A 26,584-nucleotide genomic window follows, 5' to 3' on the forward strand; every position below is an offset into this window, starting at 1 on the left:
ACCACCTGTCTTTCCTTTCTTAACCCCTTAGCTGCCATAGACATCATAGTGCCCTTTCAGCATCCATCCATGTGTTATCTGGAGGTTTTCTGCTATACTTTTCACTTGTCTCTATTATTATTGAATTATTCAGCACAGGCATCTGAACACCTGCCGAGTTTCTTCCTTCTCAGGAGAGCTCTGCTCTTAGAAGTTGGATTTAGAAAGTCCCCTTGCCTTTAAGTTGTTGTTTTTTGTTTTGTTTTTGTTTTGTCTGGTTTTAACCTAACTCCTTTGTAAAAAATGAAACCTGGCCTGGAGAGAAGATGCAGAGGCACAGGTTGAATTTCTAGAACGCACATGATACCTCACAGCCATCCATAACCTCAATTCCAGGGTATCCACCACCCTCTTCTGAACTCGTCAATCACCAGGCATCCAGTAGCGTGTACACACGTGCGCGTGCGCGCGCGCGCGCGCGCGCGCACACACACACACACACACACACACACACACACACACGCACACTCGCACGCAAAACACTCAAATACATAAGGTTGTGGGATTTTTTGTTGTTGGTGGTTTTTTTTTTCGAGATAGGGTTTCTCTGTGTAGCTTTGCGCCTTTCCTGGGACTGTAGCCCAGGCTGGCCTCGAACTCATAGAGATCCACCTGGCTCTGCCTCCCAAGTGCTGGGATTAAAGGCGTGTGCCACCACCGTCCAGCTCAAATACATAAAGTTGAAGGTTTTTTTTTTAAAGGTTTATTTATTATGTCTAGTGTTCTGCCTGAACATATATCTGCAGGCCAGAAGAGGGCGCCATATCTCATTATAAATGGTTGTGAGCCACCATGTGGTTGCTGGGAATTGAACTCAGGACTTCTGGAGGAGCAGCCAGTGCTCTTAACCTCTGAGCCATCTCTCCAGCCCCAAGAAGTAAGTCTTAAAAGATATTTTTGAAAAATGGAATTGTGATCCCATTTTGCAATTTGTCGGTAAGATCTGAAGTTAAAACTGTAAATGTAATTGGACTCAGAATCTTAGAGTAACCCAGGAAACTTCAGCCCTAAATTTTTCATATTTGTATTAAAATAGGGACTTTTCGTAGAGAATGGATAAAAAGGAAGATGCAAATTTGAAAGACAAATAGTGTCGCCTGATGGATCAGTGCCAGAAAGGGACCCAGAAATGGAGTGCCCCTCCATTCTAGACCAGTAAATGGGAACACTCCACCGCCTTCTCCTCTTCCCTCCCTTTTTCTGTTTGCTGAATATGAAGGACGCGGTGGTAGTTCAGTCTGGGGCAGGTTGGCATCTTGTTCTGGGCTCTTCCCCTTACTCTCAGAACAGCAGGGCCCTGGGTTGGAGACCCCAGTCTGTACTGGCTCCTGCAGTGCCTGAGGAATTCTTTTCAGAACCTCCGTGCCTGTGGAGGTCAGAGGACAGCTTGGTGGGAATCTGTTCTCTCCTCCATCATCTAGGTCCTGGGCATGGAACTACCATTAGCCCTGGTGGTAGGCACCCTCTGAGCTGTCTCCTGGCCCTGGAGTCAGAGTCTGTTAGGAGGATATTTTAACTAAGAGTTAAACCTGAGGATTAACAGAAAGAGAGGTGTTCAGGAATAGGGCTTGGGCACCTTGAAGTTACTAAGCCCAAAGAGTTTCTAAGGACTCGCCCCTACTTCTGTATTTTGGGATCACAGAGTGGCTCCTGGGATGCCTTGGATAGGAGAACAGCCTGATAAAATCATGAGTACCAGGGCTGTACAGAGAGGTAAAGATACGTCGTTTTCTGTGAGTCTCTGAAAACTGTGGTTTTCAGGTGGGTGGGGATCGTGGTCATATGTGATCCTTGGTCATGTGTGCTTAGGCCTTAAGCATGGGCCGTTGCTATTTTAGCATTCTCCTCTGAAGTAGCACTGTGTACAAGGAGTATTGTCATTATCTTCTGTAGATGGCCTCCCAAGCAAACGTTAATGTACTGAAATTGCTGACTCTTCAACCAGACTCTGGGGTGCAGTGGTCTTGTCCATTATGGGGTTCCCTTATCTCCCCCACACACTTTTAATTTACTTGTTTGTTGTTGTTGGTTTGCTCTGTTGTTGTTTAATAACTTGTCTCATCACTTTGTATTTCCCTGATGGCCTTCATCCCCCCCTCCCCCCGACCTTAACAAATCTTTGAAAACCCCCCATGTCATGGCATGTCCGGGAAACAGATAACTGTACCCTGCAGTGGAAGGCTGGCGTCCAGGGAGAACCCACAGTGATCGGTCAGCGGAAGCTCTGAGGTGTCATTCGGCATGGTCACAAGCACAAGGGCAAGTTTTGCAATGTATTTCCTGCCATCCACTGTGTCCTTCAGGGCCCTGGACCAGCAGGTGTCCTCTCCTCACCCCCAGCCTGTCTCCTCAGTGTTCCCTAACCCAGGTCTCACCGGTTCCCAGTCACCTAGGCAGAAGTCAGGGTAGGAGTTGGAAGGGAAACAGCGGAAGTTCCTTGGCCTGAGGCATGACAGGGTAACCGTGTGGGAGGCCAGGGAGACCGCATGTGATGTTTGGCCTGCATGGTAACTTGGGGTAACTTGTGGAGAAGTAGAATACTTCCTCCCTCTTTGTCTTTCTAATGCGGTAATGGCAGCTGCCCAAGGCTCTAAGACCTGGTGTTGGTAGAGCTGAGCTCTGGCGGCCTAGCATCCCCTCAGCGGGAGTTGACCAGTCCTCTCTTGAGAGGCCTGTGCCGAGAGGTCCTTCTCCTTTTTGGTGCCCTGGGACACAGTCCAGCACTTAGGATGCAGGATTGTTTTCCACCTCCACTGAAGCCAAGTCCAAGTTTGTTCAAAAGAGCCCTTGTTCGGAGCAGATCCGCTGTCTGAGCAGTGGTGCGGTCTGCCCATGGGAAGAATAGCCGCAATAGAGGTGGGGATTCCCTGCCGGCCTCACCTGGAGGGGCGGAAAAGGACAGTCACGTAGTTCTTCATCTAAAATTGGGACAGTTCTGTCTGAAATCAGTCCTGCATAGAATGGGATGTCGAGGCATAAGGTAAACGTAGAGTCTTTGTCACCCTGGGTCACAGGCATCCAGTCTTTATTCTCTCTACAATCACAGAAATGTTCTGTGATTTTTTTTTTCTCCTCTTCTCCAAACTCATTGTTTGTTTGAGACAGTCTTGCTACATTCAATTGGCACGTCTAGCCTGAAGCTCTTGACTGTCCTGCCTCTGCCTCCCAGGGCCTGGGCTTACGGGCACGTACTGCCGTGCCTGGCTCCAGAACAGTGCAGAGCAAAAGCTAGTCTAGCCCTTAAGAAAGTGAGAGGACATGGGAGAGGCCCAGGAAACACTGAAGCGCTGTTCTAGCCACTGCAGGGTCAGGGTGAAGCCCGGCTGCTTCTGAGAGTCCTTTTCCCAGCTGGGGTTGCAGCTCCATCTTGGCCTCATTTAACTTTGGCTGGTGTGTGTGTGTGTGTGTGTGTGTGTGTGTGTATGTGTGTGTGTGTGTGTGTGTTACGATTCCTTTGGCCAGCAAGCCGCAGGGATCCAGCTGTGTCCCCCTCCCCAGCACTGGGATTACAAGTACATCACACTTGGCTTTTTTGACATGGGTTCTGGGAATTGACCTCAGGACCTCATGCTTGGGTGGCAGTCACTGTACTGTCTTAAGTTTTCCCCCACAGCCCTTTACCTGGCAGCTTAGCCAGCTTCGCTTCTGATGGCTGGGCACGCACTTTATTTTTCACTTTCCAGGACTTGCTACAGCCCCTAGAGACCCTAAGAAATAATTAAAGTCTGTGAACTGGGCCTGCTCCATCTCTTCCTCTACTTCCTGAACCTGTCTACTGTGTATTCGGAAATGTTCCATATTCTGAATGTGCCCTGAAGTTGCTGCTTCTTGTACTGGCTGCTGCTTTTCCAACTTGCCTGGAATCTGTTTGCATCCTCTGTGGTAACTGCTCACTTGTTTCTTCCTCACTGGCCCCTTCCAACGGCAGCATGCCTGTAGAGGTCCTGTGATGTCTCCCAAGTGGGTAGAACAGCTGTTGTCCTTGGTCTACAGTGAGTTCCCGAGTCTCCAAGCTCTCACCTTGCAAAGCCGATGTCTTTAGAGGCTGCAGCCTTGTTTCATCCCTGTCACGGGCCCAGGAATCTTGCCTGGGACCCCGGGGTCAGTACGCTGACTTGAACTCCTGAAGTGCAGTGTGATTGGAGTGTCCAGTGGGCCAGGGCTGCCAGCCTGGAAAATGGGTGTTTTCCTCCTTCCAGAGGTTCTGGGGGCTCCTTACCCTCCTCCCTTGGGCATTCAGGGGAAGTTCCTGTTCTGGTTCTCACAGGGGCTCTCTTGGGACACAGCGGAGGAAGCTCGCCAGAAGTCACATGCCAGGTGAGCGGGGAGAGAGGAAGCTAAGGGGAGCAGGCTCAACGCTGGCAGACAAAGGAACCACGGGCGAACGGGGAAGCGAGGAGTATTTGGTACTGACATTTGTGAAAACTTAACTACTTTTATACCTCACAGAGGGATGGATCCAGTCATGTCTTCGTAGATCCCAGCAGTTTCTCTTGGGATGAACAAGGCCAAATTGGGGCTGGCAATGGAGGGTCAAGGCCTTTGTACCAACCCCTTCGCATTAGGCGTCAAGAAAGAGCCAAGGACGCGAGAGGTGGATGAGGGGATCTGTGGGTCACCTTGGCCATCGTCCCCGCTCAGATGGAGCAAGTGAGTCGGGCGTTGCTTGAGAATCAAGGCAGACATGGAAGCAACCTCAGGAACTTGGTCAGCAGTTACAGGCCACTCACTTTCCCCCGGGGAGTCCTTGTAGAAGATCCTTTCTGATGGGGCAGACACAGGTCCTGCTGTGTGACCACAGTGACGTGTGCCGTCAGGGTTAGGTGAGCCATGAGGTGGGAGGGCGGTGAGTCACAGTGTCTCATGCTCATTGTACAAACAGCCCGTGAGGACACCAGCCCCACACAGGTGACACAGCAGCCTGTGATTGTCCTCATGCTGGTAGTCAAAAGCCTTTCCTGTGGTACCTTCTAGGGGCTCTGGGAGGGGTCCTGTGTGTCTTTGGGACCACCCTGAGCTGAAAATGAAGCTTCGACTTGTAGCTGAAGTCAGTATCTGGACCTCAGTTTGAGTCTTGGCGTACAGTCAGCAGAGTTCAAGACTTTGGCATTGTGGCTATGAGTACCTTACACAGCATGAAGTAGTAATGTAGACAGGTTGATCCAGCTTGCAGCTGACCCCTTTGGGGCACTTAGACTTACAAGGGTGTTGGTTAGGTGTTGGCATTTGTGACCTGGGTCACCTTGGCCTACATGTTCTACAGATCCCTGTTGGGCTTCTTGACAAAGGGTACAGTCTGAAGAATGGAGGGGGGGGGGCGCTATCCTGTTAAGAGATTAATGTCTGTGCTAGAGGTTTGCTTATGTGTGACAAGACTCTATGCATTGACCATGCACCCATTAGCCAATGCCGCATAAGTGCCTGGGACTGAAAGTTTAAGCTGTTTACACACAGTATGCACGCTTGATTTTCTTCTTTGCAGATGAAGGAACCTAGACAGGTAGGAGTCAGTAAGTCACGATGGGTGGAATGCTACTCTTGAGGGGTGAAAGTTCAGGCATGGTCTGGGTCATCAGAGTGGGTGACCGGTAGACATCCTCCACACTGAGGTGTATGTTAGGATCCTGTACTTGGTTTCACACATTCAAACTACTACCCATTGTAATCCATGGGAGCTGACAGGGGCTTTTTGAAGTGGGACTGTTCGATTTAGAATAGATGTGCTTTGCTAGTATAATCTGGAAGTTCCCCTTTTAAACTTAGAACACCTGTTCTTTTTCAGCCAAGCTTGAAGCTCTAGACATGTGACCTTTTGTCACAGGTGTGAGCAAGAACCACATAAGGTGAAGTTTTTTTATATAACTCTACCAGCTTTTCCTCCTTGGGGTCCTCTTGATTTGAAGTTTCAGAAGAGGAATCGGAGACAATGCAGCTACTCTTTAAAGAGTAAAATGAAAACAGACTAGCTCTGAGGTTTTATGTTTTCTTACTGAGCTTTGAAAGATGTTGTGTCATAGGTCAGAGTGTGTGGTGAGCCCTTACAAGATTGGGTCACTGTCATATGTGCTGAACCCTTACAAGAGTGGGCCACTGTTATGTGTGATGAGCCCTTAGTACTGACTTGTACATGACGGGGTCATTGTCATGTGTGATGAGCCCTTAGTACTGACTTGTCCATGACTGGGTCACTGTCATGTGTGATGAGCCCTTAGTACTGACTTGTCCATGACTGGGTCACTGTCATGTGTGATGAGCCCTTAGTACTGACTTGTCCATGACTGGGTCACTGTCATGTGTGATGAGCCCTTAGTACTGACTTGTCCATGACTGGGTCACTGTCATGTGTGATGATCCCTTAGTACTGAGTTGTCTGTGACTGGGTCACTATCATGTGTGATGAGCCCTTAGTACTGACTTGCCCATGACAGGGTCACTGTCATGTGTGAGGAGCCCTTAGTACTGACTTGTACATGACAGGGTCACCATTGTTTATTCCCTTGGCATCTTTTAGTTTGAATTTTGAAACAAATGAGCTGAAGGTCTTTGGAAGTATAGTATGTAGAAAATGTCCTTCGTTTTCTGATTAAGAATCATGATACCTTAATGGCCACATGCCTATGTATAATAGGCCCATATCCCTATGTAATAAAGGCCCACATGCCTATGTAATAAAGGCCCACATCCCTATGTAATAAAGGCCCACATGCCTATGTAATAAAGGCCCACATGCCTATGGCACCAGCTCACTTTGGGCTCCTTTATCTAGATCTAAGTTAGTATTTTCTTTGGTTTGCTTCATCAGTTTCCCCCAAGAGTATTCAAAGGCAAATTGCAATTAACGCCATTCTGGTCCCTAACTGCTGAAGCCTATATCTCCCAAAATCAACAAATAATGCCTATAGAACCACAGAACTGTCTTTACAAAATTAAAAATAATTGCCTCCTGGACACCATCACCTTGTCCATTAACTAAACTCCCTGTCTCTAAAGTGCCTTTTTGAGCTGGGCTGTTAAAAGTGGATTGAGATGTTCATATTGCATCTAGTCCTCAGGGCTGTTGGACTCTGGTCGAGACTAGCTCCTCTCATCCTTTGAATGACTGGCAGGTAGGTGGTCTGATTTACCACATCAAATTATTTCCTGGTGATGCCATCGATTAATGAATTAATGTGTTTGTCTTTGTTTTCTGTTGCTGTGATAAAACACCATGACCACAAAGCAACCTGGGGAAGGAATGTGTTTCTCTAAAGGCAGATTACAGTCCGTTATGGAGGGAAGCCATGACAGGAACTCAAGGTAAGAGCTTGAGGCAGAAGTCATGGAGGAACACTGCTTACAGGCTTCCTTGTCCTGGCTTGCTCAGGGATCTTTCTTCAACAGCCTGGGCCCACTTGTCTAGGGATGGCACTGCCCACCGTGGGCTGGACTCTCTTTCATCAATTAGCAATTAAGAAAATACCCTGCAGAAAAAGCTATAGGCCAGTGTGATCTAGGAAATTCCTCAGTTGAGATTTCCCCTTCCTAGTGACCCTGGGAAGTTGACAGAGGAAGCAAACAGTGACATTGCCCCCTTTCTTCTGTGTTTCCTGTATGTTAGACATGAATTTAAACACTGGGGACAGGTGATACATCATAGTTATCTGGTCATGCCATGGGCAGTGGAGCTAAGATGATTCTTGGGTTTTTTTGTTTTTTTTTTTTTAAATGGGGACAGTTTGCTCCCACCAATGTCAAGTATTTTTTTTCTCTAAAATGACAACAAGTAATTAATCAGTGAGGTGATGTATTGGATGTATTTTGTAATATTTATGCAGATTTAGAATATTTATTTGTTTTGTCCCAAAAGATGGGTGATTTGTTTGGTTTGGTTTTTTTTTGTTTGCTTGTACCGGTTTGAAAATGTCACATAAGACAACCCACCTTCTTGGATTTTGGGTGTAAGTACCTTGACGTCCCCCTTGATCAGTCACAAACACCTGTTGGATAGCATTCAGGCTAGATTGGGGACTGATGATCCCCATGGACTAGAAGAAATGGATGGGTTGATTGTGTTGTTCTAACAAAGAGTTCTGAGCCAACTTTTGGAAGATTCTGGATTACAAACCCAGATTTCCAGGTTTCTCGGAGTTTGTGGTGGTCTGGACACTCCAGACTAGGGTCGGTGTGAGGGTCCATATCTGGAGGTCAGTTCTGGATTTCCCTCTAGGTGGAACTCACTGAGGCCTTTGGGTCCCCGGGATCTCATCCTTCTTGTTTTCCATTGGCTATCCTTGGCGGCAGAGCTGAGGCTGCATTTGGTGTTTTCTCCTGTACAAGTGTCTCTTGAGTAGCCAGAGCTGACTGACATCTCCAGAGCCTGTGTGTAGGGCCTGTAGACTCTTCCTGGCCTCCATTTCCCTCTGGGGGCCCATTGGAGCAGCCTTGCTGTCCAAGGCATTGCTCAGAAGCACAGCATCTGCAAAGCTAATGACCTTTGAACCAAAATATGGTTGTCTTTGAACCTCTGCATCAGGCAGATGATTTCTGCTCTGATTCATGTGGAATCCCAAGGAACCTGTTCTTGTTCTCCGCCCCCACCCCAGGAAAACACCAAAATGACCTGAAAGGACCTTCCCTCCCAGCTATAAATACCTTTCTTACCCTTTAACAACCCTGCAATTGTTCACATTTTTATGTTCGCTTCCTGGTCTTTATTGAATGAATGCAATGTCCTTTAAAAGTATGTAACTCACAGCTTTGCATACCACCCAGCCCCGCTTGTTCCTGGAAGGTGACGGAGTGTGGCAAGTTGGTCAACACCCAGGGCAGCCTGTCTCTAGGCTGTCAGAACCCTCCACCCCCACCCCCACCCCCCACCCCCACCCCCGGCTTGCTGTAGTCAATGCCATCAGCGTAGATCTTTCCCAAGATCTTGAATCATGGAGAGAAAGCTGTGGTATGTCTGGTGTACATTCTTACAAGGCAGGGGATGTCTGTCTGGACACTTAAAAAATACGTCTTTGTGAGTTGTGGGTTTTTTTTTTTTTTTTTTTTTTTTTTTGGCGTGGGGGATCATCCCTGAAGTTGTTTATTAGTAAAAGTCCTATCCTCAGAAGTGTGTCCCCTGCTTTCCCTGCCCGCCCCATCCATGAATATATTAAGATTAATAAAAGAGCAAAAATAACAGGAAGCATTCTTTCCTTGTTTCCAAACCGCAGTGATACTGTGGTCGCTGAGAATCTGATGTGTTTTCAGGAATAGGATAAGCTTGACGCATAGTAGGTGCTTGATAGATTTTGTTGGCGTGATTGAAGTGAAGAAGCAGCAAGTTAGACTTGATCCTAGAGAAGGTGAGTGCCCTGCTGCGTGGCGCTCTCTGGAGTGCTAGGTGCCCTCTCTCCAGCCAAGAGCGCCTCTTTTTCCTCATAGTTTCATTGAGTGCCTGGCCTCTGTGAGCGCATACATAAGACGCTCAAGTATATGGAACGGGAGAACTTGAGAGGCGACTCTGAAGCAAACATTTCTCAGTGTGTATGACAAGCAGTGGCATATTATTTTGCAGAGACAGACCTAACACCCACTCCTTCAGGAGCACTGGCTGAAGGGCTTCAACCCGAGCACTTCTGTGATGAGATGGGGAAAGGGAACCTATCCTGCTCCTCCATTCACACCCACCGAGGCAGATAGCGTGCACCCTCTGCCTGTGACTGATTTCCACCGCTCTGGCCGCTCTATACCATAACTAGAGTGCAGCCCAAGAGTCCTTGGGAGGGGTGTTCCCTGGAACTGCCATGCATTTGGACTATTGAAAGTTCGGTGTTCTGTAATACCTAAAATCAGACCTCTAAAAAGGCACAGTACAGAACCCATTTTGGAAACCTGTCATTGGAATTCCAAGATGTCTGTGTGAGTGGTGTTTGCATGTGTGTGGGCTCACGTGTGTGGGCTCACGTGTGTGGATGGGTGTATATGCACATGTGCCTGAGAGCCTGAAGTTGATGTTGGGTGCCTTCCTCTTTATTTATTGAAACAAGGTCTCTTTTTGAACTCAGAGCTCACTGGTTCCAGCTTGCCCCATCTCTGTCTTCCTATTGGGATTACAGCCAGTTCCCATGCCTGCCTGGCTTTTCCGTGGGTTCTGAGAATCTGAGCTTTCGTCCTCACGCTTGTGCCAGAAATACTTGACTCACTAAGTCATCTTCCTCAGCTCCCCTGAACAATTGTGTTTCTCAGATCTCATAGATAGGTAGATGGGTACATAGATGGGTACAGAGAGGCAGACAGATTATTTTAGACTTGGGAGCTTTAATCTACCGAGAAGCATTGTCATGTACTTAACGAAATTATTTTATGATAGAATTTGAAAGATAACCATTTTTAAGACTAAAAGCCTTACGTAAAAGAATAGGTTCTTAAGTGGAGAATAGAAACTTTCCTGAGGGCTATATGCAGTTATCTAAATCTGAAGCCACTGCACTGTGTGTGTGTGTGTGTGTGTGTGTGTGTGTGTGTGTGTGTATGCATGTACATGTCTGTTTCTTTTCTTCCAATAAAGGGCCAGATTGATAGCTGAGCTTTAGCGGGATGTACAGCCTCTTGACAGCAACATAAAGTATATTTGGACAATCTGTAAACTGTGGGAAAGTACAGACTCTCCCCTTGATGATTTGAATGAAATCTATGGATCAGAGGCACCCACATTTCTTTGATCCCCGAGATTGGCAACCCAAAGGCAGGTTTGTGAAGCCAGGATGGTTTGGATTTTGGCTGGACAAGGAGAGTCTAGGTTAGAAACAGACTGATCAGGACCCCAGCAGAGTCCTGTCACTTCAGACCCTTCCCAGCCTTGACATTCCTTCTCCTTGAGCTTAGGGCACGACCCCTCTGGGCCGAGGGTCTTTGTGTCTTTTTGGCCAGTTGTTACACAGAAAAGCAGTGGAGAACGTTAGAGAAACACTGTGATGTTTTAAGGCTGGCTTTGGACAAAAGAGGTTCTAATTTGATGATCTGCCTTGAGGAGGAGAGCTCATTTCTTTCTAGCTTGCTTCATGGGTGAGAGCAATGTGGGTATGAAAGTCGTTGAAAACCTTGCTTCAGAGACTTTTCATTTGGGTCTATTGTTTCTGGAGTCCCAACTAAATAAATGGACATGGTTGTGTGCCAGTGGCCTGCAGGCCGTAGTGTGTCGTACGGGCTATTGATTTTCTATACCAGATCGATTTAGAACCAGGAGTAGGGTGTCAATACTATTTGGTCATGGTTTCCAAATTAAACTCTTTAATGGAGCTTCTGCTGGTGAATGACAAAGAGTAATTTTGCTGGTGTTGACTTTTAGAGCATGAGGGAGTTGGATTCCTAGATATTACAGCAGCTTTTATTTATTTTTCTTTTCAGGGGCAGCAAGCTTAAATATAGTTTCTGAAACTTTTTATTGTACACTACAGAATTGAAGATGCTGGATAGTGGATACATTTGCAAAGTGTTTTTATCTTAGTGAAAATAATTATTCTCACTGCTTTGTGCATAAGACACATGAATAATAACTGAAGTTGAATTCATGTTCATACAAGCAGATGCAGGTATATAACTGTATATTAAAATTAAATTATTGCCTGATTTCCTTCCTAAATATTTTTGGAGACTTATGACCTTAGTGCAAATAATGTTTAATAAGGAATCTACAATCTGTAACTGCCCAGTAAATTATTAAAGGGCTGGCATTCTTCCTGGAGGACCTCAGCACAGTTGGTAAACATATGCCTTGACTCTAGTGCGTGTTCCTGAGTGGTTCAGAGAGGCCAGGGTGGTGAAGATGCCCCCAGGGCTCTTTTCATTTCCCTGCCTCCGTGTTCTAGGTGCGTTGTTGGGCTTCCCCTATTGTACAGTTATGATCTTACATCACGGTCATTACAATGCTTACAATTGGTCATTCATGGTAAGAAAGTACAGACGTGTAAAAGAAAGACTTCCAAATGTTAGTGGTTGGGTAAGAAATCAAAATGGGCCGGGCAGCGGTGGCCCACGCCTTTAATCCCAGCACTTGGGAGGCAAAGGCAGGCGGATCTTTGTGAGTTCGAGGCCAGCCTGGTCTACAGAGCGAGATCCAGGAAAGGCGCAAAGCTACACAGAGAAACCCTGTCTCGAAAAACCGGAAAAAAAAAAAAAAAAAAGAAAGAAGTCAAAATGGGCAAAATCATTTTTAACAACACTCCCTCAGAAAGCAGTATTATTCGTTGTGTCAAGATGCCCCCTCTTAGAGTAATTTGAAAGTTCCTTGAAAACAAAGACTTAGTTGTTTATGTCTACATGTGCATGCATACGCATGATGTGTCTATATGGAAGTCAGAGGACAACTCTGTGGAGTCAGTTCTCTCCCTCTTCTTTTGTGTGGGTCCCAGGGATTGAACTCGGGCTACTGGATATGTTGGGGAAGCACCTTTTACCCACAGAGCCACCCCACCAGCTCAGATGAAGTGATTTTGAATATAGTGTATCCTAACAATGTAGAAACTGCACATTTCTCTGTTTCTAGAGCAAGCTCCCCATAGTATAACTTCATGTTCTCTTGTTATTAAGTGTATAGAGAGACCATCCTGTTCTAAAAATGAGACTTCTACTACCTAAGATACATAGTTTGGATTGTCTTTACAGTTCCTTGGCCTGGAATGTCAAAATCTTTCATGCTCTTCTTTCTCTGAAGTCATCCATCCGTCCTCACACCCACTCTGGAAACAAGTGTCCTTAGTTCACTGGTCCCTCTTGTCTCCACATCTGGTCCTCAGTGTTTGGAGAGGGGGCTTTCTCTACTAGAGTTCATCTTCTTTTTTTGGGGGGTGGGTTTCGAGACAGGGTTTCTCTGCGTAGCTTTGCGCCTTTCCTGGAGCTCACTTGGTAGCCCAGGCTGGCCTCGAACTCACAGAGATTCGCCTGGCTCTGCCTCCCGAGTGCTGGGATTAAAGGCATGCGCCACCACCGCCCGGCTAGAGTTCATCTTAATTAGGGTTACTGTTGCCCGGAAGAGACACCATGAGCAAGGCCGCTCTTATAAACAAAAGCATTTAATGGAGGGCTTGCTTACAGTTCAGATGGTGAGTCCCTGAGCATCATGGTGGGAAGTGTGATGGCAGGCAGGCAGGCATACACGCGTGACGGGCACATGCACAGCAGACAGGCAGGCAGGCACCGCGCTGGAGCAGTAGTTCAAGAACTTATATCTGATCTACAAGGAGGAAGCAGAGAGAGGGAACCAACTGGGATTAGTTTTGGCTGTTGAAACTTCAAAGCCCCGGTGACACACCTCCGCCAACAAGACCACACCTCCCAATCCTTTCCAAAACAGTTGCACCAATTAGGAACCAACCATTCTGTTTTTCCCCCCCAACACAGGGTTTCTCTGTGCAGATTTGATGCCTGTCCTGGATCTCACTCTGTAGACCAGGCTGGCCTCGAACTTGCAGAGATGCACTTGGCTCTGCCTCCCAAGTGCTGGGATTTAAGGCGTGTGCCACCGCCACCCAAGGCGGAACCATTCTAATATATATATGAACCTATGCAGACTGTTCTCATTCAAACCACTACAAGGTCCATGCTTGCTTGCTACTTTCTGCCCTTCCACTGAGCATCGGCTGCATTCCGTCCTTGGCAAGTCTTTCAGTGATGGCTGTGGTGACATTGACGCAATGCTGCTCATGAGGCCCTCCGTTGTGTTCTTCACGCCTAGCCCTCAGCTTCTCTGAAGAGCTGTAGTCAGTCCTTTGTGTCCTCAGAAGCGCCACTGATTCTCTGTCATTGTGGCCGCGCATCTCCCTTAGCTTCCCCCCTCTGCGTGACCGACCTGTCTCCTTCCTGTTTCCTGTGGTCCAGATCCCAGGTCTCTGCACCCACCTTTCTATACAGACAGGCCTTGACATTGGTCCCTCCCCGGTGGTGGCACTGAGCAACCGAGGTGAGATCTTTCTTCCCTCTCCTGGCCTTCAGGTTCATCTGAGTAGGAGACATGTCTTCTCTGTTGGTTGCATGGAGCCAGGACACCAAGTCCATGAAAACAGTTACCCACTTAGTCTCTGTATTGGTTACTTTGTCTGACAGAGGTACTTGAGAGAAGACAGGCTTATCGCAGCTCACAGTTTCAGAGGACCCGTGGCAAGGACAGCCGGGGAGCACTCACAGCTGTAGGCGGGAACAGCGTGGGCTCCTTACATCTTAGCACTACACAGGAAGCAGACAACTCCAGCCAGACCAGAGAGGATATGCCGTCAGGTGCCAGCAGCAACCCATTCCTGCTGGCCAGGTCACTCTAAGGTTTTACAACCTCCCCAAACAGTGCCACCACATGGGAACTATATTAATGGGTATTAACATTGATGTCTGTGGGGGACATTTCAGACTCAAAATCATAGCCCCATGTATCCCCTGTTTGCATTTGGCAAACTAGAGCTCCTTAAGTGGCTTGTCTCTCTTTGCGCCTGCCTCTGGGCTGTGTTTCTTTTCTGTTTTGTGCTCTCCACGCTAACCTTGCACACCCATGTTGTTACTGTCTGAATTTTCTTGTTTCTTTTTTTGTCATTCTTTAGGTATCTTTCAAATATCCTCATGCTCTAAAATAAATACATTATAAATTTTAATAATATAGAATTTTCTGTAAGTGCACATGGCATTATTTTCAACTCCTCCTTGACTTTTTTAGCACGTGCGCGTTATTTTAAAGTGAAGCCCCATTATATTCTCCGTTCCACTCCCCTCAAGTTCTTAGAAGTGGGAACTGGGAAGCATCCCTGCATGAAGGCCTCTTGCGTGGCTGTTCTATCTGCACAGGTCTGCAGTGGGAACCTACAGCTCCCCCTGGTGGCCAGACTGCTAGGTGCATTTTCATTCTCTGTGGCTCACTTTCCTTCTTTCTGGTAACAGTAGATGTGTTGATTTTCAGAGTGACCCTCAGAGGACACCGCCACCACCACCACCAGCAGCAGCAGCAGTTTTCAATTCCTAGCTCTTACAAGTTTTGCTGGTTATTTCTCTGGTATTGCTTGAGTATTATTTTCGTGCTTTGATGAAATCCTGCTGGGGACAGACAGGGTGGGGGAGACTCAGGGAGTCTTGGTGGAGGAAGTCTTGGGTACTCTGCCTGAATGGCTCTGTTTCAGCCAAGGCCTTAAAACGGGGCAGCTGTGCCCAGAACACCCACTGGTTTGTGCTAACATCCTTCCCTTCCATTGAAAGCCTTAAACACTGACGGAGCAGCTGAGAGGAAGGTCCAGGAGACAGAGAGTGGGGAGGGACGTGAGAACACAGTGCCATGTGGGATGACGGGAGAGTAGATTTTGCAAACGCTAAGTTTCGTTTTCAGAGCTGGGGGTACCGTTATTACCCCCTTTCAGTGATCTCAGAATGGGTGTGTTTTTAATACTCCTGTTTTTAATCCGAAGATGGTTCATTCTAGTCGGATAATGGCTTCAGGACAGCCCCCAAGGATGCTGAGACTGTATAAATACAAACTTGGACTATTCATTTTCTCGCCTTTGAGAAATGAGTGAACGTATAAATAAATGAAAATACTAAAGTGATCTCAGTTAAGCTGAAAAAAAAAAAAAAATGCTTCCCTGACCCCTATGCTAGCACATGAGAAATGTGCTGGGAGTCACCTGGCCGCCAAGTGGAAGTCAAGGGTCCAGAGGGTGTGGCATGTCCTTATCAATCACTCTACGGCCATCCATCACTGTGGCCGGTGGCCTCAGTCTCCAGCCTGTCTTGGCCCCCTTCCTCCTGCTTGATTTATCCTCCAGATATTCATGTCTGAAGCTTTACCAGCAGAAGCAGCTAGATAGAGCATGGTCTCGAAAACCGCGACTGGGCGGTTGGCAATGTTGATGTCCTTCGTTCAGCTGTAAGTACTGCAGGCAGGCCTGAACTCGGGCGGACACAGTAGGGATGAGAGCTAACCTTGAGGAAAGCCAAAGGAAGAAGGACATCTGTCGTTTCCTGCCTTCAGGAAAGCGTTCCAGCTGTGCCGGCAGACTGCACATCCTGTCATTTTCTGTGTTCTTCCACACAGAGACCAGCAGACATGAGATGGGCGATCTTTTCAATGTTAAGCTCACCTATTATATACAATATTGAAAGTGATGCATGCCGGGGGAAATCTCAGTAAGAAATGCATGAGGCAGGAAATAAGAGACTTCCTTAGCCTTTTCCCTCCGACTCACAGAGGCCATCCCCTTGGGCATTTCTGTGGTTTGATGTTTTCCCTCTAAAATTCAAATATTGCTAATGTTACTGGATTTCGAGACCAGGGTAGTTAAAGGTGATTAGGCCTGGGAGTTCCCTGAGGGAGTGGAATTAGAGGCCTCATAAAAAGCTTCCCGGAGGGAGCTTTCTCTCCTTGTGTGGACAGAGCGCTTAACCCAGGAGGTTGCAGCCCTGTGCAAACCCAGGGTATTCTGGCTCCCACTTGGGTCTTGTAGCCTCCAAAACTGGGAAATAAGCATCTGTCTTTATGAGTTAACCAGCCTCCAGTGTTGTTTTAAGGAAGGATGAAATGGACCAAGACAAGGGTAGCCTCCAGAATCTTTCTCTGTATGTGTTTGATAGGAGAAGTGGATGGAGGATCACACTGCCTTGTCTGATTGACTTGTTTTTATGTTTGTCTGTTTTGATGAGGGTTTGGTTTGAGTCAGAGTCTTACTCCATAGCCGAGGCTGGCCTCGAACTAAACCATTCTGGAGGTTAGCCACCCTCGACCTGTCCCCCAGCAGTCTTCCTACCTCAGCCTCCCAAGTCCTGGGATTATAGGTGAAAGCTACCATGCTCTTACTGATTTTCACCGCAGGGCTCATGGCTGAGCTGTTTGCAGCTCACTGCACACATCTGTCTTAGCATTTTCCTGTGGCTGCACAGTGTTTGTGATTGGTCATCAGCCGCCATGCTGAAAGGCAGTTGTCACACTGAGACCCCAGGCAGGCAGTACTCAGCATCAGAGTGTTCGTGACCCTCACTGTTGCTGTAGTTGGAACCTTGCCTTTTGTGCCTTAAAAATAAAAAGAGATTTTTGAGCCCATATCATGCTCTGTGTGCTGTGGATAGGAATTAGACATTAGGCAAGGTCTGTGCCTGCTCAGAACTACCTTGAAAGACCATCTCCCCTCTTCCCCCTGGATCAGCTTTCTCCTGGCAACCTGGGTTGCCTAGAGGAACCTGTCTCTGCATAGGATAGATGTTGCAAGTAGAGGTTGCTTGGACAGTGCCAGCTGGCCTGAGTGCCAGTGGTTGCCTGGAGGGTGGCACTTTAATTGGTATTTCCAATACTCTTTTTTGTAGCTCGGAGTTAATAAGCGGTGTGTCATCCTTCATTGTACACCTGGCTAGGTGGGAACACTGTCTCCTGTACTCAGCACAGTTTCCCACTTGGGATGGAGCGCTCTGGGTGTCTTGCACGCCTGGTTAGACCTTCACTTTAGAGCACGGTCCTGTACCCCTGTGGAGGCCTCTACATTTTCCTCTTTCTTACATCTTCTCGGACCGCTTTTTCACACTTGATTTACTCTGGCTTTCGTTTGATTCACTATAGCTTTGCAAAAGGAAAAAACGTAAAAGTTTCAAAGAGAAACGCTAGTTGGAGTCATCTTAAGTTCTTTAACATCCATCTTCTATCTTCATAGTCTGTTTTTATTCATTTTAGCTCCTGTAGTCAAGTTATGGGGGAAAAAACAGTTATGAAAGAAACAACTGCCTGAATGAGGTGGGTTTGGAAGGCGAGTAGCCATTAAGAGTATTGGGCTCCAGTAAAAGACGATTTTCTACAGTTAGATGGTCAGCTTGTTGAGTATGCGCTCTGTAGACCAGGATGTGGAGGTGCAGTTAGTGGCCTTGCTGTCTCAGCTTAGGTATGTCAGAATGGCCAAAGCCTGCACAGTCAGATCCAGCCTGTCCGTTCTATTTTTCTGGCAGACACACAGGCATAGTTGTCCAGTGAGAAACAGACAAGAATGCCTGTCCCTTGGTTGATGGAGGAAAAGATTAAAGACTGAAATTTTCATTAAAAAGTAGCTGATCCTGGCCCTCTGGATAAGTGAGACAGTTGATTAGCTTGAACTGTTTGGGAGGCCCCCAGGCAGTGGGACCGGGACCTGTCCTTAGTGCATGAGCTGGCTGTTTAGAACCTGGGGCCTATGCAGGGACACTTTACTCAGCCTGGGTGAAGGGAGGAGGGGACTGGACCTGCCTGGACTGAATCTACCAGGCTGAGCTGAATCCCCAGGGGAGACCTTGCCCTGGAGGAGATGGGAATGGGGGATGGGCTGGGGGGAGCGGGGCTGGCGGCGGGGGGGGGGGGGGGCCCGGAATCCGTGGCTGATATGTAAAATTAAATTAAATTATTTAAAAATAAAGTAGCTGATCGTGTGTTCAGAAATCAACATCCCTGCCCATCTCCCCTGCTGGGTTTGTATTGAGGCAAGGTTTCTGCATCAGATTCCGTGATACTGGCTGACAGTTACAAGACAGAAGTTTGAGTATGTAGATGGAACTTGAACAGTAGAGTTGCACATTGGGTTAATGATGTTCAAATCTGACTCCACAGTAGAACCCGCAGAGAGCATCAGAAATATTTCACTGGGGTCTCATCCCAGAAACTGATGTAAACAGCTTGGAGCAGGACACAGGTAGTCAGGATCGGGAACCATGTGAGCTCAGCTCTGCTGTTGGGGAAACTGAGACTCAGAAAGGCCACTTGTTACCTCAAGGCTCTGTCTAAAGTTACAGAAGTGGTGGGACCAGACTTGCACCCAGACTCCGGCATGGCCCGAGTTTAGCATAACATGACTATTGCTCTCTCAAGTAATATATTACCTTGTTCTGTTCTTGACCTTTCCCATGATACAATGTTGGTGGGTAAGGCCTGCACCATTCCAGGGCCCTCCAGTGCCATTGGAAGAATGGATATTATGCAAATGTACATTTCTTCTATGTTACAGACTGTCTCTTTGCACAAGCAATCTGTATTCGTTAGTCTTGCAAGTAGACGATTCCAGGTCTTTCTACCGAAGTCCCTCAGGTGCCTTGCACTTCCTCAGTCTGCTGTGTTGGGATGGAAGTGCAGGGGTAACTTTTTGACTTCTATTCAGTCCTGCTCTCTTGAATCAGAAACTAAGCCTTGACCTTCTCCCGCAGTCCCCTTTGTCCAGTAGGAGGACTGGGAACAAAAGGTGCTTCTTTCACCTTCCCAGGGCTCCCTCTCTGGGTTTCTAGCCCTCCCAGACAACCCAGGAAGCCTTTATCCTCTTCTGATATACAGTGAGCAGCTGACACCTCCTGGGAATCTTTAAAATCGTTCCCCAAAGAAACCACTCTGCAGCAGATGCCTATTTTTAGACTTCATAAAGCTCACATCAGATTTTTGCTGCCTTTCTCTCTCCACGCTAAGCCTGCTGTTTGAAAGACAGCAGGTTTTTTTGTCTTTAAAGTTCAGCGCTGTCTGGCTAGCTCCCACCTTGAACTCTATAGCCCTGGAATGCTCCGGGGCCTTTTCTTTCCTCATTCTGACCGAACTCCAAACCACAGGTAATAACCTTTACACCATAGAAGTAGAAACAATACAAGAGGGGTAGAAAGTCTCTTCCAAACAGTGCCACAGTCAAGTGAGCTAGAGTCTATTTTGGCATGCCTTAAGACTTGATCTGTCCCAGATGCATTTAAACTAATTCACTAGACTCCTTTGAACTCTGGCCTCTCCAAGTGGTTGCCTGAGATCAGAACACATTTGATGGTTAGTAGCATAAGGAGCTAACAAGTTCAATAACAAACTGCATGAAATAGGATTGAGGTGTTGACTTAGAATCTTGACCATTTCCTGGTCAGTCTGGAGTTCTTCTTTCTTTGGTCAGCAGCTTGGTTCTTTCTTTTATGTGCTCCCCTAGGTTGTAACTAACCACAATCCTGTGACTTTAAAGGAAGCAATAAGCCCAAGAGTGAAAGACAGTGCTAGGGTATCCGTGTATCAGAAACACCATGAATGTATCCCCCGTACTGCCTAGTTTTAAGTCAACTTGACACAGGAGGGAACCCCAGGTAAGAAAATGTACCCATGAGATTGGACTGTAGGCAAGCCTGTAGAGCATTTTTTAAATTACTGATTCGAGGGCCCAGCCCACTGTGGGTGGGTCATCCCTGGGCTGGTGGTCCTGGGTTCTGGAACAAAGCAGGCTAAACAAGCCATGAGGAGCAATCCAGTAAACAGCACTCCTCCATGGCATCTGCGTGTCTCTAGGCTCTCACTCGGCTTGAGTTCCTGTCCTGACTCCCTTCAGTGATAGACGGTCGATGTAGATGAGTAAGTCAAATAAACCCTTCCCTCCCCGAGTTACTTTTGGTCATGGTGTTTCATCCCAGCCATAGTAGCTTGAATTAAGACATCTCCTTTGTGTCCATTTCCCACCTCTACTTACTTTAACCTTTATATCCTTCATATTGGGTTACATAACAACACATCAAATCTCTTATTGAATAAAATTTTAACAGTTTATATTAAACTTAAGTTGGTGAAATATTTTGTATAGAATCCTCTCAAATTCACTTCAATAAAACTAAGCTAATTGTTCTCGTGTGTGTGTGTGTGTGTGTGTGTGTGTGTGTGTGTGTGTGTGTGTGTGTGTGTGGTGAGGGGGAGATTCAGTCTGAGCATTCCTCCATAATCTTAAACATATGAAATGTTCCATAGGCCAAGTCTGAGTGCTGATACAATGCCACAGGCATAAAGTTACCCAGTGAATCATGTAACGGGCAGTAGTCAAAACACAGGCAAACTGAAGATTGTTGTATGAAATGTTCTGCAGGCTGTGTGTACAAGCCATGTGTAAAACATAAGTGGATTTCATGTTTAGAATTGGGTTCCCACCCTTAAGATTTCTGAATAAGTCTGGAGTCCACATCACTTCTCTACCCTACGTGTGGGGATAACTGATGCTCAGCCGGTATACTTGGCTCGAAAACCGTGGAAAGGGGACAGAGCAAAAGACTGACATTAGTGCAAGCTGGCCAGAACCAGGGCTGGAATATGAGCTTCAGAAGTCCACCCCTAGTGAGCCACTGTGCCATGTGAACCCCAACTCCCGATAAAACTATAGGACAGTATAAAGCTATTAAGATGGCATTGTAGGAATGTTCAGTTCAAGGAAACATAGATACTGTACACCTACCTTCAGAGGCTCAGGGATCCACTGCAGAAAAGAGGACAGAAAGAGTGTAAGAGGTAGAAATGGTGGATGACTACAGGAAGACATTATCTTTGAGGCATAGTAGGACAGCCACATGTATGAACTTACAATGGCTATGACACCATGTACCAAACATGTGCACAAGCCCAAGCCAGACCAAATCCCAGCATGGGGAGGGGAGTTGGATATGAAGTTCACTTCTTGGCTGAGATGTTGGCCACTGTTAGGTGCTGAAAAGGGAAGGTCACTGTTCTCTAGGCGTATAGCCGCTGACAAGTCGACTGTATTCTAGTAGAAGGCCACACATCCAAGAATATTTGGGTAGCACAAATTGGCCTTGATGGGGGATAAAGCAAAAGATACAAAGTTGGGTGGGAAAGGGGGCAGAGATCTGAGTTGGGGGACGGGGAGTGAATGGGATCAGTACACATTGTACAAAATTTTCAAACAACCAATAATGAATTTTTAAAATGGTGTGGTAAAGAACTGTTGAATGATTTGGAATCATTCTGTGGCACAGAGTAAGAAGTAAGATGCATATGAGTAAGAAAAATGTAATGTTGATCTGAGTATCAGTACACAAATACCAGAGAACTGTTACCTTAGAGAAGGGGCTTCTGGGTATTTAGCTTTCATATGCACACATACACACAGAGAGATTTACTTTGAAATATATGGAAGTGTGTATGTGTATGTGTGGGCATGTACACTTGAGTGAGGTGGTTGAGGCCACAAGAGGGTGTTGGCTCCTCTGGAGCTGAAGTTACAGGTATTTCTATAGGTTTCCTCATGTGGGTCTGTAAACCAAACCCAGGTCCTCTGCAAGAGCAGTACAAACTCTTCACCACAGAGCCATCTCTCCAGCCCCCTTTCATTCAAGTATTCATGTGTGTGTATGTATAACAGTTCCTATAGCGTTGATAGCACCATACTGGATCTACCCAAAGGGCCAAGGAACAAATGTACATTGCTTTTATTGGAATTAGAAAGGGTTAGTTTAGTTTTAGGAAATAAAGTTACCCACTTGAATGAGAACCTGTGTTCTACTCATAGGAGAGTTTTTGCACTTCCCTTTTGAAATCTCATACTCTGCCTTCAAGAACAATGTGGAACACAGAGCTCATCGACTCTGATAGACTTTCGAATGGACTGGTATTTAAAGCAGCCTGTGTGGATGAATAATATCTTTGCCCGTCTCCTGCATTTGGGCTTCCACAGAAGAGGTGGTAATGGCTTTGACACTGATCTTTGCTTCTACATCAGAAGCCTACTTTTTTTTCTTTTTCTTTTTCTTTTTTTTTTTAAATCACAGGGAACTAGGTAATGGAATGTGTTCAGAATTGTGTTGAAACTCTGAGCTCCAGGGCCTGGCCTCACTGACTGCTATTTCAGAATTCAGAAACTGTGTTTATTTGGATTTCGTGGCTAAATTCCCTGGATTAGTCTGTCTGAAAGCTGGCTCCAGTATAATTAGTAAATTACCGAGGACAACTTTAAGGCTGTTCTGTAGCAGCGTAAAACTTTATTTGTGAAATGTGCTCCTTACGATCCAGTCACAAAGCTAGAACTAGATGTATTCAGAATGTTCAGCTGAATTATAGCGTAGCTCATGGCAGTTGGTGAATACTTGAGAACGTTAAGCCCGGAATGGACAGAGTGAAGCAAGCTGTGACGAGGGTTCACTGGGAAACCCCCAACAGTAGAGTGGCTGGTAAACATACGGAAGGAGCCTGACAAGTGGTTACTGAAGGGGATAGTGTTTGATTTGAGTTGGCTTTTCAAGCCTGGGCTCCTCAGTCCTAATCCTAAAACTGGAGGAGTGATATCACCCTAACACAGGGGGATCCTGGAACCTAAATGCAGTGTTCAGGATCACAGATAATTTGGTGACCCAGGCACTGTTGGTTGCCTGTAATGTGAGCCATTAGTCACCAACAGGAGAGGAAAATGGAAGGGAGTTCGTTGTGGTCAGCTTGCTGGTTTGGGTAAGGGTAAGGTGTTAAATTGTCTTAAGTAGCTGGGCATTGGGGTACACGCCTTTAATTCCAGCACTCGTGTTGTGGAATATTACTTCATGTAAAGATACGTTGCATTTGTTAAATGGTTTAAAGATGTGTTGCTTTGCCTCCCTAAAGCACCTGATTGGTCTAATAAAAAGCTGAGCGGCCAATAGGTAGGCAATGGAAGGATAGGTAGGTCTGGTGGGCAGAGAGAAAAAGTAGGAGGAATCTAGACTCTTGAGAGGAGAAAAGACGAGAGAAGAGGGAGAAAGAGAGGAAGACGTGCAGGGTCAGCCAGCCATAGAGTAGGACATACAGACAGAAAGAAAGGTAAAAAGTCCCAAGGGAAAAGGGAGCTGAAGAGAAACAGATTAAATTAATTTATAAGAGCTAGTGGGACAAGCACAAGATAAGGCCGAGCATTCATAACTAATATTAAGTCTCCATGTCATGATTGGGGAGCTGGTTGGTGGCCCAAAAGAAAGCCTGTTACACACTCGGAAGGCAGAGGCAGTGAGTTCAAGGCCAGCCTAGTCTACATAGCAAGTTCCAGAACAGCCAGTGCTACACAGAGAGACCCTGTCTCCCTACCCCACCCCTACAAAAAGGGGGCTGGGGGATCATTAGGGTTAGTTCTCGGGCCTCCTAACTCCTAGCTTATCAGGTTAGTGATTCATGCTAACCCTTGGACAGGCTACTGCTCACTCCAGTCTGTTTGCTGGCCATTTGTCTGGATCCATGGTGCTTTTGCTTCCTAGCCAACCGAACATAAGCATCGTTGCTTTTTGTCCCATTAGTGGGTGGTGATGCAGCCCACCAGGACTTGCCTCTGTCTTCTGGCGGAGTTTAGTAGTGCCCCACCCCCACCCCAGTCCATGCTGACTGACACTTTGTGAGGAGCTGTGGCCGAGATGGAGAGCAGAGGTGTGGGGGCCTTCAGAGATTAACCAGTCTTACTGAGTTCCATTCCCACTGGCCCGTGAACATAGATCCTAGATACCCAAGTGTGTTTGCTGTTGTCTTTTAAGGAATTTTCTGTGTACGGACGCATAGGCGTGTCCAATATTTTGACATTAGAGCCCAGCGTTCTCATCTGTAAATACTCCAGAACCTCTTCAGAATTCATTCTAGAGAACCATGCCCTTGAGCTGTTCCCCACCCCAATCTTACAGTGTGTTAGGCCAGTTTGGGATTTTGTATGAGGCTGTGTCCATAGCTACCCAGGGCACCCAGCAGCGTCTTCTTTCTGTTGGCTTCACGTCCAGTTGTTTTGATGGGCGTTGTCAGGCTTCGGCCGAACACTGAAGCCTGTGCTGTGGCCTTGGCCTGAGCGGTAACCTTGGGGTTGGTTGCAAGCTGTTAAAGTCCTAGAGACCATGAAGAAAGCAAAGCTATGAGAATGTGTGCATAGGAGGGGGGTAGGTGTTGGCGTTTCTCATCCCTCCTCATTCTTTCTTTCAGTGGTACCTTGTTATGTAGCCCAGTCTGATGCTCTCAATCCACCTGCCTCAAGCTCCCGAGGCATTGATGCCTCATCCTCTTAAGTGCTAAGATGATAGGTGTGTACCACCACACCTGGCTGAACCGTGATTCTTTTTTTTTCTTCTTCATTTATCCTTTTTATTTTTTTTTACCTTTTATTTTTAGAAGTTTATATATGTGTCCTATATTTACATCAGTCTCCTGCCCCCTCCAGCTCCTCTTATGTCCTTTGTACCTCCTCTTAGATTCATGGCTTCGTTTTCTTTCATTATTGTTACACAAGCATGTACATACGTATACACAAATCGATATAATGATTGAAGGAACCGAGCTGGATCTGACCAGAAGCCTCCTCCCTGAGGATTCGATTTCATGATACTAGAAATGGCTATACAAGATGCCAAGGGAGAAAGTAACCAACAGTCCTACCCAGCTGTGACACCTACGAACCACAGCCGTAGCCAGAATGGCAGGATATCCCAAAGCGCGATCGTAGCACCTGTATCCTGACTAACCAACAGCTGCCTAATTGGATTTAAGGCCCACTCAGTAGGAACGGGGAATTCACCCCTGGTACTCTAAACCTAACCAGCTGGTGAGGGCACGGGACCCAGGGGAGCATCTACTCCGTCCGCTTTCCTGAACCAGTGTGATCTACATTGTAGATCTCTAATGTGCTAATAACTACATTAATACTCACCCTTCATAGGTGTTGCTCTCACCCTTCGTCAGAGAAGCATTTTCCTGCAGACATGGAGACCATGGTTGACATGGACTTCCCAATCAAAGCGACTTTACAAATGAGCTGTTTCTTAGGGCTGCTTTATATGTATACTCTGATTAGAAGTCGGAGCTACTGAAATTTACCTCTTGATTATTCTAGTATCAAATTAAGCCTGTTATAAATGAGATTTCCAGGGCTGCTGTGGCAGTAATACACAGTCAGTACACGGTGCTGATGTGGCTCCACAGCAGGACCTCTTGACACTGTGTGACGTCGTGACAGTTCCTGTCTGCCTCACTCAACACGTCCCTCTTCTGTGACGCTCCAGACGAGGGCTGCTCCGTGTAAAGATCACGCCCATACAGCTGCCGTTCTCCTGGTCCTTCTGGCAGCTGCGTGTGAAACCTCCGTTTACTGTGTTCTCCCCCGTTACTTTCTTATAAATTACGGTATCGTTTCAGAGACTTAGCTCAGGGGCATCTCTTAAACGTGAACTTTCTAAATTTCTCCACAGTCCTCACTTCGGGTAATTTCCCTTGGTAAGACTGGTATTCCTAGTTTATAGCTTGCTGAACGTAGCCTACCTAGTCCAGATGAAGGAAGGGACGCATTGCATTTCAGAAGAGAAGTGGTGAGGAACATGGCGTCACATGATCCCCAGTTGTACAGAACAACTTATAGGAACCCCTGAACCGCCCACACCAGTGGTTCTCAACCTGTGGGTCACGACCCCCTGCGGGAGGGGTTGCATATCAGACATTTATATTATAATTCATAACGGTAGCAAAATTACAGTTACGAAGTAGCAACAAAATAATTTTATGGTTAGGGTCAGCCCAACATGAGAAATTGTATTAAACGGTTGCAATATTAGGAAGGTTGAGAATCACTACCTTACATGCATTCACGCACGCACGCACGCACGCACGCACGCACGCACGCACGCACGCTCTTAGGGCCCAGTCCCGAGGCGTTCTTTGATATTTTCAGAATCTTGGCTGCTCTCTTCAGTGTAATGTCTGGTAATGTCTTTTTCCCTTCAGTAGTGTTTCTGTCCTCTGTGTGGGGGACATACTGGCTCTCGATTCTTTTCTCTGTGTGTGCGGAGAATTTTCGTTTTATAACCGCGCTCCCAGATGTTAGATGGGGAGGGG

General features: G+C 46.7%; 1 protein-coding gene across 6 annotated transcripts in view; it reads left to right on the forward strand.

The window, feature by feature from the left end:
* The window catches only part of Nedd4l (NEDD4 like E3 ubiquitin protein ligase), a 337,346-nt gene that overhangs the window by 119,480 nt on the left and 191,282 nt on the right, over nt 1-26,584 (forward strand). Inside the window, exons 1-2 of one of the 6 annotated variants that reach the window (XM_076555370.1) lie at nt 7,107-7,145; nt 7,259-7,335. The exons of the other annotated variants lie outside the window; for them this stretch is intronic. Coding sequence (XP_076411485.1) covers nt 7,274-7,335 — 62 coding nt within the window. The 5' untranslated portion in view covers nt 7,107-7,145; nt 7,259-7,273. Of the gene's footprint in view, nt 1-7,106; nt 7,146-7,258; nt 7,336-26,584 lie in introns of those variants that run through there. 6 annotated transcript variants of the gene reach the window in all.

The sequence above is a fragment of the Peromyscus maniculatus genome, chromosome 19 (genome assembly GCF_049852395.1).
Source record: "Peromyscus maniculatus bairdii isolate BWxNUB_F1_BW_parent chromosome 19, HU_Pman_BW_mat_3.1, whole genome shotgun sequence".
In the NCBI taxonomy this organism is placed as follows: Eukaryota; Metazoa; Chordata; class Mammalia; order Rodentia; family Cricetidae; genus Peromyscus; species Peromyscus maniculatus.